The sequence below is a fragment of the Oncorhynchus kisutch genome, unplaced genomic scaffold (assembly GCF_002021735.2).
Source record: "Oncorhynchus kisutch isolate 150728-3 unplaced genomic scaffold, Okis_V2 Okis02a-Okis13b_hom, whole genome shotgun sequence".
Classification (NCBI taxonomy): domain Eukaryota; kingdom Metazoa; phylum Chordata; class Actinopteri; order Salmoniformes; family Salmonidae; genus Oncorhynchus; species Oncorhynchus kisutch.
Genome location: NW_022261979.1, coordinates 10999340 through 11016234, shown reverse-complemented (window position 1 = coordinate 11016234; position 16895 = coordinate 10999340). Strand labels below are relative to the sequence as shown.

The 16895-nt window shown below is 46.1% G+C and overlaps 1 protein-coding gene across 2 annotated transcripts in view; it reads right to left on the bottom strand.

Moving 5' to 3' along the window:
* LOC109882162 (5-azacytidine-induced protein 2) overlaps positions 1–16895 on the bottom strand; it is a 42702-nt gene that overhangs the window by 3152 nt on the left and 22655 nt on the right. For both annotated transcript variants that reach the window (XM_031812056.1, XM_031812057.1), the window contains exons 6-7: positions 16655–16704; positions 5713–5843 (exon numbers count right to left, since the gene is read on the bottom strand). In XM_031812056.1, coding sequence (XP_031667916.1) covers positions 5713–5843; positions 16655–16704 — 181 coding nt within the window. The remainder of the gene's footprint in view (positions 1–5712; positions 5844–16654; positions 16705–16895) is intronic.

Genomic DNA, 16895 nt, shown 5'->3' with positions numbered 1-16895 from the left:
GTGCGACTGGCTCTAGTAATCATTTCAGTTAGTGCGACTGGCTCTAGTAATCATTTCAGTTAGTGCGACTGGCTCTAGTAATCATTTCAGTTAGTGCGACTGGCTCTAGTAATCATTTCAGTTAGTGCGACTGGCTCTAGTAATCATTTCAGTTAGTGCGACTGGCTCTAGTAATCATTTCAGTTAGTGCGACTGGCTCTAGTAATCATTTCAGTTAGTGCGACTGGCTCTAGTAATCATTTCAGTTAGTGCGACTGGCTCTAGTAATCATTTCAGTTAGTGCGACTGGCTCTAGTAATCATTTCAGTTAGTGTGACTGGCTCTAGTAATCATTTCAGTTGGTGCGACTGGCTCTAGTAATCATTTCAGTTAGTGTGACTGGCTCTAGTAATCATTTCAGTTGGTGCGACTGGCTCTAGTAATCATTTGGGCTCAATAATCAACTCTAAATGCTGTTGATTGATATCCATTATCCTCTAAGTTGGATGACTGCCAATAACTAGGCTAATTAATTAAAGATTGTTCCTGTATACCTTTAGGGATGTGTGGTTGGGTGATGCTGACAGAGTGTACCTTTAGGGATATGTGGTTGGGTTGGGTGATGCTGAAAAGGAATTAGTAAACAGTGTGTGAATGTAATAGACAAAATATTTATTAAGAAATTATTTATCTTACATTCAGTCAGCATTTTAGTTTAGTTTTATCCTCTAGAAATCAAAGTGACAGACAGACAGGCAGGCATGTAGACAGACAGGCAGACATGTAGACAGACAGGCAGACAGGCAGAGCGACAGACAGGCAGAGCGACAGACAGGCAGAGCGACAGACCGGCAGAGCGACAGACAGGCAGACAGACGAACAGCCATGCAGACAGGCAGAGGGACAGACAGGCAGAGCGACAGACAGGCAGAGCGACAGCCAGACAGACAGGCAGAGGGACAGACATACAGACAGGCAGAGCGACATACAGACAGGCAGAGCGACAGCCAGACAGACAGGCAGAGCGACAGCCAGACAGACAGGCAGAGGGACAGACATACAGACAGGCAGAGCGACAGCCAGACACTGTAGTTTCCAGAGGCTGTATAGCTAATTGGGCTGAGTAGTGTGAGGAGAGATATGGGAGTGAGAATCACACCTCTGACGTTCCCTTCAGAACTAGACAGGCTTCAGAAACACAACACACACAGGCCTGATTAAGGCTTTTAGAGAGAAGCATCCCTCAAGAGATAACATGGCTTAGCAACTATATTTAAAGAGAATATACATGTATTTCTATGGTAAAGAGAGTCAGAGCAGTTCAGTCAAACATCTCTCACACACACACACACACACCCTCTTTAATATGCAGCACAAACGCATGCAACATTAGACACACACATCATTGGTTTTCTATCCAATCATCATGTTGAGCAGATAATAAAGCTTAAATGAGAGTTCCTCTGTGTTTGATGGAAGAGCAGGAGGCAGAGAGAGAGAGAGAGAGTCTCATGAGAGTTCCTCTGTGTTTGATGGAAGAGCAGGAGGCAGAGAGAGAGAGAGAGAGAGTCTCATGAGAGTTCCTCTGTGTTTGATGGAAGAGCAGGAGGCAGAGAGAGAGAGAGAGAGTCTCATGAGAGTTCCTCTGTGTTTGATGGAAGAGCAGGAGGCAGAGAGAGAGAGAGAGAGTCTCATGAGAGTTCCTCTGTGTTTGATGGAAGAGCAGGAGGCAGAGAGAGAGAGAGAGAGAGAGTCTCATGAGAGTTCCTCTGTGTTTGATGGAAGAGCAGGAGGCAGAGAGAGAGAGAGAGAGAGTCTCATGAGAGTTCCTCTGTGTTTGATGGAAGAGCAGGAGGCAGAGAGAGAGAGAGAGAGAGAGAGAGTCTCATGAGAGTTCCTCTGTGTTTGATGGAAGAGCAGGAGGCAGAGAGAGAGAGAGAGAGAGTCTCATGAGAGTTCCTCTGTGTTTGATGGAAGAGCAGGAGGCAGAGAGAGAGAGAGAGAGTCTCATGAGAGTTCCTCTGTGTTTGATGGAAGAGCAGGAGGCAGAGAGAGAGAGAGAGAGAGAGTCTCATGAGAGTTCCTCTGTGTTTGATGGAAGAGCAGGAGGCAGAGAGAGAGAGAGAGAGAGTCTCATGAGAGTTCCTCTGTGTTTGATGGAAGAGCAGGAGGCAGAGAGAGAGAGAGAGAGTCTCATGAGAGTTCCTCTGTGTTTGATGGAAGAGCAGGAGGCAGAGAGAGAGAGAGAGAGAGTCTCATGAGAGTTCCTCTGTGTTTGATGGAAGAGCAGGAGGCAGAGAGAGAGAGAGAGAGAGTCTCATGAGAGTTCCTCTGTGTTTGATGGAAGAGCAGGAGGCAGAGAGAGAGAGAGAGAGAGTCTCATGAGAGTTCCTCTGTGTTTGATGGAAGAGCAGGAGGCAGAGAGAGAGAGAGAGAGAGAGTCTCATGAGAGTTCCTCTGTGTTTGATGGAAGAGCAGGAGGCAGAGAGAGAGAGAGAGAGAGTCTCATGAGAGTTCCTCTGTGTTTGATGGAAGAGCAGGAGGCAGAGAGAGAGAGAGAGAGTCTCATGAGAGTTCCTCTGTGTTTGATGGAAGAGCAGGAGGCAGAGAGAGAGAGAGAGAGAGTCTCATGAGAGTTCCTCTGTGTTTGATGGAAGAGCAGGAGGCAGAGAGAGAGAGAGAGAGAGTCTCATGAGAGTTCCTCTGTGTTTGATGGAAGAGCAGGAGGCAGAGAGAGAGAGAGAGAGAGTCTCATGAGAGTTCCTCTGTGTTTGATGGAAGAGCAGGAGGCAGAGAGAGAGAGAGAGAGAGTCTCATGAGAGTTCCTCTGTGTTTGATGGAAGAGCAGGAGGCAGAGAGAGAGAGAGAGAGTCTCATGAGAGTTCCTCTGTGTTTGATGGAAGAGCAGGAGGCAGAGAGAGAGAGAGAGAGAGAGAGAGAGTCTCATGAGAGTTCCTCTGTGTTTGATGGAAGAGCAGGAGGCAGAGAGAGAGAGAGAGAGAGAGTCTCATGAGAGTTCCTCTGTGTTTGATGGAAGAGCAGGAGGCAGAGAGAGAGAGAGAGAGTCTCATGAGAGTTCCTCTGTGTTTGATGGAAGAGCAGGAGGCAGAGAGAGAGAGAGAGAGAGAGAGAGTCTCATGAGAGTTCCTCTGTGTTTGATGGAAGAGCAGGAGGCAGAGAGAGAGAGAGAGAGAGAGTCTCATGAGAGTTTCCCATTTGAATAAAAGTGATTTCGTAGTAAGAACCTCTGACGAATACAGATGCTCGGTGTCTTTGAATAAATACATCTCTCCCCTTTTTCTCTCTCATCTACGAAACGGGATTAGTCTGGGATATTCACTAGAATAAATATATTTGCTCTTCACATTTCATTCTAATTTGCACCTCTTGTTTGGTCCCCTGTTCCACAAGAGAATAGCAACAAACTACATCTCTTCAGGGGTGAAAAACATCAGAACAGGAAAGAGAGATAGCTTTAATATCCTAATATATCCTCTACCATTGTAGTGCTATGATAATAGCTCAGCTGTCTTTTTCCACCTAGCCTACAGTAGCATCCCTCTTTCTTCCACCTAGCCTATAGTAGCATCCCTCTTTCTCCACCTAGCCTACAGTAGAATCCCTCTTTCTCCACCTAGCCTACAGTAGCATCCCTCTTTCTCCACCTAGCCTCCAGTAGCATCCCTCTTTCTTCCACCTAGCCTACAGTAGAATCGCTCTTTCTTCACCTAGCCTCCAGTAGCATCCCTCTTTCTTCCACCTAGCCTATAGTAGCATCCCTCTTTCTCCACCTAGCCTACAGTAGAATCCCTCTTTCTCCACCTAGCCTACAGTAGAATCCCTCTTTCTTCCACCTAGCCTCCAGGAGAATCCCTCTTTCTCCACCTAGCCTCCAGGAGAATCCCTCTTTCTTCCACCTAGCCTCCAGTAGAATCCCTCTTTCTTCCACCTAGCCTACAGTAGAATCCCTCTTTCTTCCACCTAGCCTCCAGTAGCATCCCTCTTTCTCCACCTAGCCTCCAGTAGCATCCCTCTTTCTTCCACCTAGCCTACAGTAGCATCCCTCTTTCTCCACCTAGCCTCCAGGAGAATCCCTCTTTCTTCCACCTAGCCTCCAGCAGAATCCCTCTTTCTTCCACCTAGCCTACAGTAGCATCCCTCTTTCTTCCACCTAGCCTCCAGTAGAATCCCTCTTTCTCCACCTAGCCTCCAGTAGCATCCCTCTTTCTTCCACCTAGCCTACAGTAGAATCCCTCTTTCTCCACCTAGCCTCCAGTAGCATCCCTCTTTCTTCCACCTAGCCTACAGTAGCATCCCTCTTTCTTCCACCTAGCCTCCAGGAGAATCCCTCTTTCTTCCACCTAGCCTCCAGCAGAATCCCTCTTTCTTCCACCTAGCCTACAGTAGCATCCCTCTTTCTTCCACCTAGCCTCCAGTAGAATCCCTCTTTCTCCACCTAGCCTCCAGTAGCATCCCTCTTTCTTCCACCTAGCCTACAGTAGAATCCCTCTTTCTTCCACCTAGCCTCCAGTAGCATCCCTCTTTCTTCCACCTAGCCTACAGTAGAATCCCTCTTTCTTCCACCTAGCCTCCAGTAGCATCCCTCTTTCTTCCACCTAGCCTACAGTAGAATCCCTCTTTCTTCCACCTAGCCTACAGTAGAATCCCTCTTTCTTCCACCTAGCCTACAGTAGTATAGTAGACTCTCTTTCATCAACAACTTTTATTTTGAAAGATTCCTTGTTGATGGCATGTTGTTTTAAGATGTGTGAAAAGACTAGCTGATGCTAGCTGATGCTAGCTGATGTTTAGTGGTTTGTAACTCACCTCGTCTGTTAGCTGTGGTTTGTAACTCACCTCGTCTGTTAGCTGCTAGCTGTGGTTTGTAACTCACCTCGTCTGTGAGCTGCTAGCTGTGGTTTGTAACTCACCTCGTCTGTGAGCTGCTAGCTGTGGTTTGTAACTCACCTCGTCTGTTAGCTGTGGTTTGTAACTCACCTCGTCTGTTAGCTGTGGTTTGTAACTCACCTCGTCTGTTAGCTGTGGTTTGTAACTCACCTCGTCTGTTAGCTGTGGTTTGTAACTCACCTCGTCTGTTAGCTGTGGTTTGTAACTCACCTCGTCTGCTAGCTGTGGTTTGTAACTCACCTCGTCTGCTAGCTGTGGTTTGTAACTCACCTCGTCTGTTAGCTGCTAGCTGTGGTTTGTAACTCACCTCGTCTGTTAGCTGCTAGCTGTGGTTTGTAACTCACCTCGTCTGTTAGCTGCTAGCTGTGGTTTGTAACTCACCTCGTCTGTTAGCTGCTAGCTGTGGTTTGTAACTCACCTCGTCTGTTAGCTGCTAGCTGTGGTTTGTAACTCACCTCGTCTGTTAGCTGCTAGCTGTGGTTTGTAACTCACCTCGTCTGTTAGCTGCTAGCTGTGGTTTGTAACTCACCTCGTCTGTTAGCTGCTAGCTGTGGTTTGTAACTCACCTCGTCTGTTAGCTGCTAGCTGTGGTTTGTAACTCACCTCGTCTGTTAGCTGCTAGCTGTGGTTTGTAACTCACCTCGTCTGTTAGCTGCTAGCTGTGGTTTGTAACTCACCTCGTCTGTTAGCTGCTAGCTGTGGTTTGTAACTCACCTCGTCTGTTAGCTGCTAGCTGTGGTTTGTAACTCACCTCGTCTGTTAGCTGCTAGCTGTGGTTTGTAACTCACCTCGTCTGTTAGCTGCTAGCTGTGGTTTGTAACTCACCTCGTCTGTTAGCTGCTAGCTGTGATTTGTCTCCGAGCTTCTTCACCAGGTCAGACTGTTGTTTCAACACTGAGTGTAGAGAGGAGATCTCAGTGGCCAGGGCCTCATAGGACTGTAGAACTGCCTTATCGCTGTAGAATAACAATACAAGACTACAATGAGACAAGACTACAGGACAACACTCCTACATTCATCTACAGGACCATTTACATTTGCACAATAAATACTTAAATCAGGAATACATACACAGATTATTATATTTGTGGTAAACAGTAATGCTGCCACTTTCCCCTGCAGTTCCAGAATATTAAAAATAAATAAATAAAAATAAATTTAATTGATAGAAGAAAAATCCTTTAACATTAAAACGCAAAAGACCTAAATGTATATTTTCTATTATAGGGTCAAGATTCACAAGACAAGATGTTTTGAGCATCAAAAAAGGGAGTTTGAGACGTGATGTTGGTGGCAGCACCTGGAAGACCGCCTTGTAGAGGGGCACAGATCTCATGAACACGTCAACTAAACCGGACTCAGCAGAGAGAGAGACCACCTAGAAGACTGCCTTGTAGAGGAGCACAGATCTCAAACACGTCGACTAAACCGGACTCAGCAGAGAGAGACCACCTAGAAGACTGCCTTGTAGAGGAGCACAGATCTCATGAACACCTCAACTAAACCGGACTCAGTTGAAAGAGAGAGAGAGACCACCTGGAAGACTGCCTTGTAGAGGAGCACAGATCTCATGAACACGTCAACTAAACCGGACTCAGCAGAGAGAGAGAGACACCACCTGGAAGACTGCCTTGTAGAGGAGCACAGATCTCATGAACACGTCAACTAAACCGGACTCAGCAGAGAGAGAGAGACACCACCTGGAAGACCGCCTTGTAGAGGAGCACAGATCTCATGAACACGTCGACTAAACCGGACTCAGCAGAGAGAGAGAGAGAAACCATCTGGAAGACTGCCTTGTAGAGGAGCACAGATCTCATAAACATGTCGACTAAACCGGACTCAGCAGAGAGAGACACCACCTGGAAGACTGCCTTGTAGAGGAGCACAGATCTCATGAACACGTCGACTAAACCGGACTCAGCGGAGAGAGAGACCACCTGGAAGACTGCCTTGTAGAGGAGCACAGATCTCATGAACACCTCAACTAAACCGGACTGAGCAGAGAGAGAGACCACGGGATAAAAAAAATAATAAATCTACAACGTTACTGATTTTCTACTGAATTATAACATATTTATTTGCCAGGTGCTTTTCAAACCTTACACTTAAAAAAAACAGATGCTCGGGCTTAAAGATTTCTCTGTGAGATTCACAGGATGGAGAAGGAATTGTTTCAGACAGGCACCTGTTCGGTGTGATAAAAGGCCATTACTTTGTTCTCTATGAATAAAACTCTGGGTCTGTAGCGCCAACTAGTGGACATAATAATGTACTGGAGGTCCAAATGAGATCAAATCCCTTTGTATTTGTCAAACGCTCCTGATACACACAGCTGTAGTGAACTTTACAGTGAAGTGCTTCATCACCAGCCATTTCCCAACCATGTAGAGTTTAATGTAGAGTTTAATGTAGAGTTTAAGTATGAAACATTTGCTAAATAAACTAGGAAATAGAAACACAATAAAATAATGAGACTATATACAAGGAGTACAGAGTCACTGTGCAGGGGTACCAGGTAGTAATGAGACTATATACAAGGAGTACAGAGTCACTGTGCAGGGGTACCAGGTAGTAATGAGACTATATACAAGGAGTACAGAGTCACGGTGCAGGGGTACCAGGTAGTAATGAGACTATATACAAGGAGTACAGAGTCACGGTGCAGGGGGTACCAGGTAGTAATGAGACTATATACAGGGAGTACCAGTACAGAGTCACGGTGCAGGGGTACCAGGTAGTAATGAGACTATATACAAGGATTACAGAGTCACGGTGCAGGGGTACCAGGTAGTAATGAGACTATATACAAGGAGTACAGAGTCACGGTGCAGGGGTACCAGGTAGTAATGAGACTATATACAAGGAGTACAGAGTCACTGTGCAGGGGTACCAGGTAGTAATGAGACTATATACAAGGAGTACAGAGTCACTGTGCAGGGGTACCAGGTAGTAATGAGACTATATACAAGGAGTACCAGTACAGAGTCACTGTGCAGGGGTACCAGGTAGTAATGAGACTATATACAAGGAGTACCAGTACAGAGTCACTGTGCAGGGGTACCAGGTAGTAATGAGACTATATACAAGGAGTACCAGTACAGAGTCACGGTGCAGGGGTACCAGGTAGTAATGAGACTATATACAAGGAGTACCAGTACAGAGTCACGGTGCAGGGGTACCAGGTAGTAATGAGACTATATACAAGGAGTACAGAGTCACTGTGCAGGGGTACCAGGTAGTAATGAGACTATATACAAGGAGTACAGAGTCACTGTGCAGGGGTACCAGGTAGTAATGAGACTATATACAAGGATTACAGAGTCACTGTGCAGGGGTACCAGGTAGTAATGAGACTATATACAAGGAGTACCAGTACAGAGTCACTGTGCAGGGGTACCAGGTAGTAATGAGACTATATACAAGGAGTAGAGTCACGGTGCAGGGGTACCAGGTAGTAATGAGACTATATACAAGGATTACAGAGTCACTGTGCAGGGGTACCAGGTAGTAATGAGACTATATACAAGGAGTACAGAGTCACTGTGCAGGGGTACCAGGTAGTAATGAGACTATATACAAGGATTACAGAGTCACTGTGCAGGGGTACCAGGTAGTAATGAGACTATATACAAGGAGTACAGAGTCACTGTGCAGGGGTACCAGGTAGTAATGAGACTATATACAAGGAGTACAGAGTCACGGTGCAGGGGTACCAGGTAGTAATGAGACTATATACAAGGAGTACAGAGTCACGGTGCAGGGGTACCATGTAGTAATGAGATTATATACAAGGAGTACCAGTACAGAGTCACTGTGCAGGGGTACCAGGTAGTAATGAGACTATATACAAGGAGTACAGAGTCACTGTGCAGGGGTACCAGGTAGTAATGAGATTATATACAAGGAGTACAGAGTCACTGTGCAGGGGTACCAGGTAGTAATGAGACTATATACAAGGAGTACCAGTCACTGTGCAGGGGTACCAGGTAGTAATGAGACTATATACAAGGAGTACAGAGTCACGGTGCAGGGGTACCAGGTAGTAATGAGACTGTATACAAGGAGTACAGAGTCACGGTGCAGGGGTACCAGGTAGTAATGAGACTATATACAGGGAGTACCAGTACAGAGTCACGGTGCAGGGGTACCAGGTAGTAATGAGACTATATACAAGGAGTACAGAGTCACGGTGCAGGGGTACCAGGTAGTAATGAGACTATATACAAGGAGTACCAGTACAGAGTCACTGTGCAGGGGTACCAGGTAGTAATGAGACTATATACAAGGAGTACAGAGTCACGGTGCAGGGGTACCAGGTAGTAATGAGACTATATACAAGGATTACAGAGTCACTGTGCAGGGGTACCAGGTAGTAATGAGACTATATACAGGGAGTACCAGTACAGAGTCACTGTGCAGGGGTACCAGGTAGTAATGAGACTATATACAAGGATTACAGAGTCACTGTGCAGGGGTACCAGGTAGTAATGAGACTATATACAGGGAGGACAGAGTCACGGTGCAGGGGTACCAGGTAGTAATGAGACTATATACAAGGAGTACAGAGTCACGGTGCAGGGGTACCAGGTAGTAATGAGACTATATACAAGGAGTACAGAGTCACTGTGCAGGGGTACCAGGTAGTAATGAGACTATATACAAGGAGTACAGAGTCACGGTGCAGGGGTACCAGGTAGTAATGAGACTATATACAAGGAGTACAGGGTCACGGTGCAGGGGTACCAGGTAGTAATGAGACTATATACAAGGAGTACCAGTACAGAGTCACGGTGCAGGGGTACCAGGTAGTAATGAAACTATATACAAGGAGTACAGAGTCACGGTGCAGGGGTACCAGGTAGTAATGAGACTATATACAAGGAGTACCAGTACAGAGTCACTGTGCAGGGGTACCAGGTAGTAATGAGACTATATACAAGGAGTACAGAGTCACGGTGCAGGGGTACCAGGTAGTAATGAGACTATATACAAGGAGTACCAGTCACTGTGCAGGGGTACCAGGTAGTAATGAGACTATATACAAGGAGTACAGAGTCACTGTGCAGGGGTACCAGGTAGTAATGAGAGTATATACAAGGAGTACAGAGTCACGGTGCAGGGGTACCAGGTAGTAATGAGACTATATACAAGGAGTACAGAGTCACTGTGCAGGGGTACCAGGTTGTAATGAGACTATATACAAGGAGTACCAGTACAGAGTCACGGTGCAGGGGTACCAGGTAGTAATGAGACTATATACAAGGAGTACCAGTACAGAGTCACTGTGCAGGGGTACCAGGTAGTAATGAGACTATATACAATGAGTACCAGTCACGGTGCAGGGGTACCAGGTAGTAATGAGACTATATACAAGGAGTACAGAGTCACGGTGCAGGGGTACCAGGTAGTAATGAGACTATATACAAGGAGTACAGAGTCACTGTGCAGGGGTACCAGGTAGTAATGAGACTATATACAAGGAGTACAGAGTCACGGTGCAGGGGTACCAGGTAGTAATGAGACTATATACAAGGAGTACCAGTCACTGTGCAGGGGTACCAGGTAGTAATGAGACTATATACAAGGAGTAGAGTCACTGTGCAGGGGTACCAGGTAGTAATGAGACTATATACAAGGAGTACCAGTACAGAGTCACTGTGCAGGGGTACCAGGTAGTAATGAGACTATATACAAGGAGTAGAGTCACTGTGCAGGGGTACCAGGTAGTAATGAGACTATATACAAGGAGTACAGAGTCACGGTGCAGGGGTACCAGGTAGTAATGAGACTATATACAAGGAGTACCAGTACAGAGTCACGGTGCAGGGGTACCAGGTAGTAATGAGACTATATACAAGGAGTACCAGTCACTGTGCAGGGGTACCAGGTAGTAATGAGACTATATACAAGGAGTACCAGTCACTGTGCAGGGGTACCAGGTAGTAATGAGACTATATAGAAGGAGTACAGAGTCACTGTGCAGGGGTACCAGGTAGTAATGAGACTATATACAAGGAGTACCAGTACAGAGTCACTGTGCAGGGGTACCAGGTAGTAATGAGACTATATACAAGGAGTACCAGTACAGAGTCAGGGGTACCAGGTAGTAATGAGACTATATACAAGGAGTACAGAGTCACTGTGCAGGGGTACCAGGTAGTAATGAGACTATATACAAGGAGTACAGAGTCACTGTGCAGGGGTACCAGGTAGTAATGAGACTATATACAAAGGAGTACCAGTACAGAGTCAGGGGTACCAGGTAGTAATGAGACTATATACAAGGAGTACCAGTACAGAGTCAGGGGTACCAGGTAGTAATGAGACTATATACAAGGAGTACCAGTACAGAGTCACGGTGCAGGGGTACCAGGTAGTAATGAGACTATATACAAGGAGTACAGAGTCACTGTGCAGGGGTACCAGGTAGTAATGAGACTATATACAAGGAGTACCAGTACAGAGTCACTGTGCAGGGGTACCAGGTAGTAATGAGACTATATACAAGGAGTACCAGTACAGAGTCACTGTGCAGGGGTACCAGGTAGTAATGAGACTATATACAAGGAGTACAGAGTCACTGTGCAGGGGTACCAGGTAGTAATGAGACTATATACAAGGAGTACCAGTACAGAGTCACGGTGCAGGGGTACCAGGTAGTAATGAGACTATATACAAGGAGGACCAGTCACTGTGCAGGGGTACCAGGTAGTAATGAGACTATATACAAGGAGTACCAGTACAGAGTCACTGTGCAGGGGTACCAGGTAGTAATGAGACTATATACAAGGAGTACAGAGTCACTGTGCAGGGGTACCAGGTAGTAATGAGACTATATACAAGGAGTACAGAGTCACTGTGCAGGGGTACCAGGTAGTAATGAGACTATATACAAGGAGTACCAGTCACTGTGCAGGGGTACCAGGTAGTAATGAGACTATATACAAGGAGTACAGAGTCACTGTGCAGGGGTACCAGGTAGTAATGAGACTATATACAAGGAGTACAGAGTCACTGTGCAGGGGTACCAGGTAGTAATGAGACTATATACAAGGAGTACCAGTCACTGTGCAGGGGTACCAGGTAGTAATGAGACTATATACAAGGAGTACAGAGTCACGGTGCAGGGGGTACCAGGTAGTAATGAGACTGTATACAAGGAGTACAGAGTCACGGTGCAGGGGTACCAGGTAGTAATGAGACTATATACAGGGAGTACCAGTACAGAGTCACGGTGCAGGGGTACCAGGTAGTAATGAGACTATATACAAGGAGTACAGAGTCACGGTGCAGGGGTACCAGGTAGTAATGAGACTATATACAAGGAGTACCAGTACAGAGTCACTGTGCAGGGGTACCAGGTAGTAATGAGACTATATACAAGGAGTACAGAGTCACGGTGCAGGGGTACCAGGTAGTAATGAGACTATATACAAGGATTACAGAGTCACTGTGCAGGGGTACCAGGTAGTAATGAGACTATATACAGGGAGTACCAGTACAGAGTCACTGTGCAGGGGTACCAGGTAGTAATGAGACTATATACAAGGATTACAGAGTCACTGTGCAGGGGTACCAGGTAGTAATGAGACTATATACAGGGAGGACAGAGTCACGGTGCAGGGGTACCAGGTAGTAATGAGACTATATACAAGGAGTACAGAGTCACGGTGCAGGGGTACCAGGTAGTAATGAGACTATATACAAGGAGTACAGAGTCACTGTGCAGGGGTACCAGGTAGTAATGAGACTATATACAAGGAGTACAGAGTCACGGTGCAGGGGTACCAGGTAGTAATGAGACTATATACAAGGAGTACAGGGTCACGGTGCAGGGGTACCAGGTAGTAATGAGACTATATACAAGGAGTACCAGTACAGAGTCACGGTGCAGGGGTACCAGGTAGTAATGAAACTATATACAAGGAGTACAGAGTCACGGTGCAGGGGTACCAGGTAGTAATGAGACTATATACAAGGAGTACCAGTACAGAGTCACTGTGCAGGGGTACCAGGTAGTAATGAGACTATATACAAGGAGTACAGAGTCACGGTGCAGGGGTACCAGGTAGTAATGAGACTATATACAAGGAGTACCAGTCACTGTGCAGGGGTACCAGGTAGTAATGAGACTATATACAAGGAGTACAGAGTCACTGTGCAGGGGTACCAGGTAGTAATGAGAGTATATACAAGGAGTACAGAGTCACGGTGCAGGGGTACCAGGTAGTAATGAGACTATATACAAGGAGTACAGAGTCACTGTGCAGGGGTACCAGGTTGTAATGAGACTATATACAAGGAGTACCAGTACAGAGTCACGGTGCAGGGGTACCAGGTAGTAATGAGACTATATACAAGGAGTACCAGTACAGAGTCACTGTGCAGGGGTACCAGGTAGTAATGAGACTATATACAATGAGTACCAGTCACGGTGCAGGGGTACCAGGTAGTAATGAGACTATATACAAGGAGTACAGAGTCACGGTGCAGGGGTACCAGGTAGTAATGAGACTATATACAAGGAGTACAGAGTCACTGTGCAGGGGTACCAGGTAGTAATGAGACTATATACAAGGAGTACAGAGTCACGGTGCAGGGGTACCAGGTAGTAATGAGACTATATACAAGGAGTACCAGTCACTGTGCAGGGGTACCAGGTAGTAATGAGACTATATACAAGGAGTAGAGTCACTGTGCAGGGGTACCAGGTAGTAATGAGACTATATACAAGGAGTACCAGTACAGAGTCACTGTGCAGGGGTACCAGGTAGTAATGAGACTATATACAAGGAGTAGAGTCACTGTGCAGGGGTACCAGGTAGTAATGAGACTATATACAAGGAGTACAGAGTCACGGTGCAGGGGTACCAGGTAGTAATGAGACTATATACAAGGAGTACCAGTACAGAGTCACGGTGCAGGGGTACCAGGTAGTAATGAGACTATATACAAGGAGTACCAGTCACTGTGCAGGGGTACCAGGTAGTAATGAGACTATATACAAGGAGTACCAGTCACTGTGCAGGGGTACCAGGTAGTAATGAGACTATATAGAAGGAGTACAGAGTCACTGTGCAGGGGTACCAGGTAGTAATGAGACTATATACAAGGAGTACCAGTACAGAGTCACTGTGCAGGGGTACCAGGTAGTAATGAGACTATATACAAGGAGTACCAGTACAGAGTCAGGGGTACCAGGTAGTAATGAGACTATATACAAGGAGTACAGAGTCACTGTGCAGGGGTACCAGGTAGTAATGAGACTATATACAAGGAGTACAGAGTCACTGTGCAGGGGTACCAGGTAGTAATGAGACTATATACAAAGGAGTACCAGTACAGAGTCAGGGGTACCAGGTAGTAATGAGACTATATACAAGGAGTACCAGTACAGAGTCAGGGGTACCAGGTAGTAATGAGACTATATACAAGGAGTACCAGTACAGAGTCACGGTGCAGGGGTACCAGGTAGTAATGAGACTATATACAAGGAGTACAGAGTCACTGTGCAGGGGTACCAGGTAGTAATGAGACTATATACAAGGAGTACCAGTACAGAGTCACTGTGCAGGGGTACCAGGTAGTAATGAGACTATATACAAGGAGTACCAGTACAGAGTCACTGTGCAGGGGTACCAGGTAGTAATGAGACTATATACAAGGAGTACAGAGTCACTGTGCAGGGGTACCAGGTAGTAATGAGACTATATACAAGGAGTACCAGTACAGAGTCACGGTGCAGGGGTACCAGGTAGTAATGAGACTATATACAAGGAGGACCAGTCACTGTGCAGGGGTACCAGGTAGTAATGAGACTATATACAAGGAGTACCAGTACAGAGTCACTGTGCAGGGGTACCAGGTAGTAATGAGACTATATACAAGGAGTACAGAGTCACTGTGCAGGGGTACCAGGTAGTAATGAGACTATATACAAGGAGTACAGAGTCACTGTGCAGGGGTACCAGGTAGTAATGAGACTATATACAAGGAGTACCAGTCACTGTGCAGGGGTACCAGGTAGTAATGAGACTATATACAAGGAGTACAGAGTCACTGTGCAGGGGTACCAGGTAGTAATGAGACTATATACAAGGAGTACAGAGTCACTGTGCAGGGGTACCAGGTAGTAATGAGACTATATACAAGGAGTAGAGTCACTGTGCAGGGGTACCAGGTAGTAATGAGACTATATACAAGGAGTACAGAGTCACTGTGCAGGGGTACCAGGTAGTAATGAGACTATATACAAGGAGTACCAGTACAGAGTCACTGTGCAGGGGTACCAGGTAGTAATGAGACTATATACAAGGAGTACAGAGTCACTGTGCAGGGGTACCAGGTAGTAATGAGACTATATACAAGGAGTACCAGTCACTGTGCAGGGGTACCAGGTAGTAATGAGACTATATACAAGGAGTACCAGTCACTGTGCAGGGGTACCAGGTAGTAATGAGACTATATACAAGGAGGACCAGTCACTGTGCAGGGGTACCAGGTAGTAATGAGACTATATACAAGGAGTACCAGTACAGAGTCACTGTGCAGGGGTACCAGGTAGTAATGAGACTATATACAAGGAGTAGAGTCACTGTGCAGGGGTACCAGGTAGTAATGAGACTATATACAAGGAGTACCAGTCACTGTGCAGGGGTACCAGGTAGTAATGAGACTATATACAAGGAGTACCAGTACAGAGTCACTGTGCAGGGGTACCAGGTAGTAATGAGACTATATACAAGGAGTACAGAGTCACGGTGCAGGGGTACCAGGTAGTAATGAGACTATATACAAGGAGTGCCAGTACAGAGTCACTGTGCAGGGGTACCAGGTAGTAATGAGACTATATACAAGGAGTACCAGTCACTGTGCAGGGGTACCAGGTAGTAATGAGACTATATACAAGGAGTCACTGTGCAGGGGTACCAGGTAGTAATGAGACTATATACAAGGAGTACAGAGTCACTGTGCAGGGGTACCAGGTAGTAATGAGACTATATACAAGGAGTACCAGTACAGAGTCACTGTGCAGGGGTACCAGGTAGTAATGAGACTATATACAAGGAGTACAGAGTCACTGTGCAGGGGTACCAGGTAGTAATGAGACTATATACAAGGAGTACAGAGTCACTGTGCAGGGGTACCAGGTAGTAATGAGACTATATACAAGGAGTACCAGTACAGAGTCAGGGGTACCAGGTAGTTGAGATAATATGTACATGTAGGTGGAGGTGGAGACGATCCGTCTATCTGAGTGGCATGCATCCTAGTCTATTCTAGTACGATCCGTCTATCTGAGTGGCATGCATCCTAGTCTATTCTAGTACGATCCATCTATCTGAGTGGCATGCATCCTAGTCTATTCTAGTACGATCCTTCTATCTGAGTGGCATGCATCCTAGTCTATTCTAGTACGATCCGTCTATCTGAGTGGCATGCATCCTAGTACGATCCGTCTATCTGAGTGGCATGCATCCTAGTCTATTCTAGTACGATCCTTCTATCTGAGTGGCATGTCCCAGTACTCAGATGAGTTTCTTATTGAAAGTCAACCCTGTTGCTAGGTAAACTACAGACATAGATTTTCCCGGCTCTGAGGTATACAATGCTTTGTCTCCACCTGGTGGCAGACGTATGTATGGCATCTACACTATGACAGGTGTTTCAAATGGGGCTAAATTCTGCTTCAATTTATTTAGGGAGATCTTTCCCCCCTGGTGTCAAACCTGAAGAAGTAGTTCTGAGGAGATGAAGGACATACCTGGGGTTGGACTCCACGTGATTCTGGTCACAGTCAGTTCCAGAAGAATCCTAGGAAGAGGAGGTCATCAAAAGAGTTATAAATTAAACCCTAGAATATGAGCGTAGTTCACAGACCATGTCTGGAAAAGAAAGCCTGGCAAACTACACCGGCATTCTGGTTGATCCACAATGTGTGTTCATGGACCTCAAACAAAGGTTTCTGGGTCAACAGACCTTCACCGGGTTTTTGGGTCAACAGA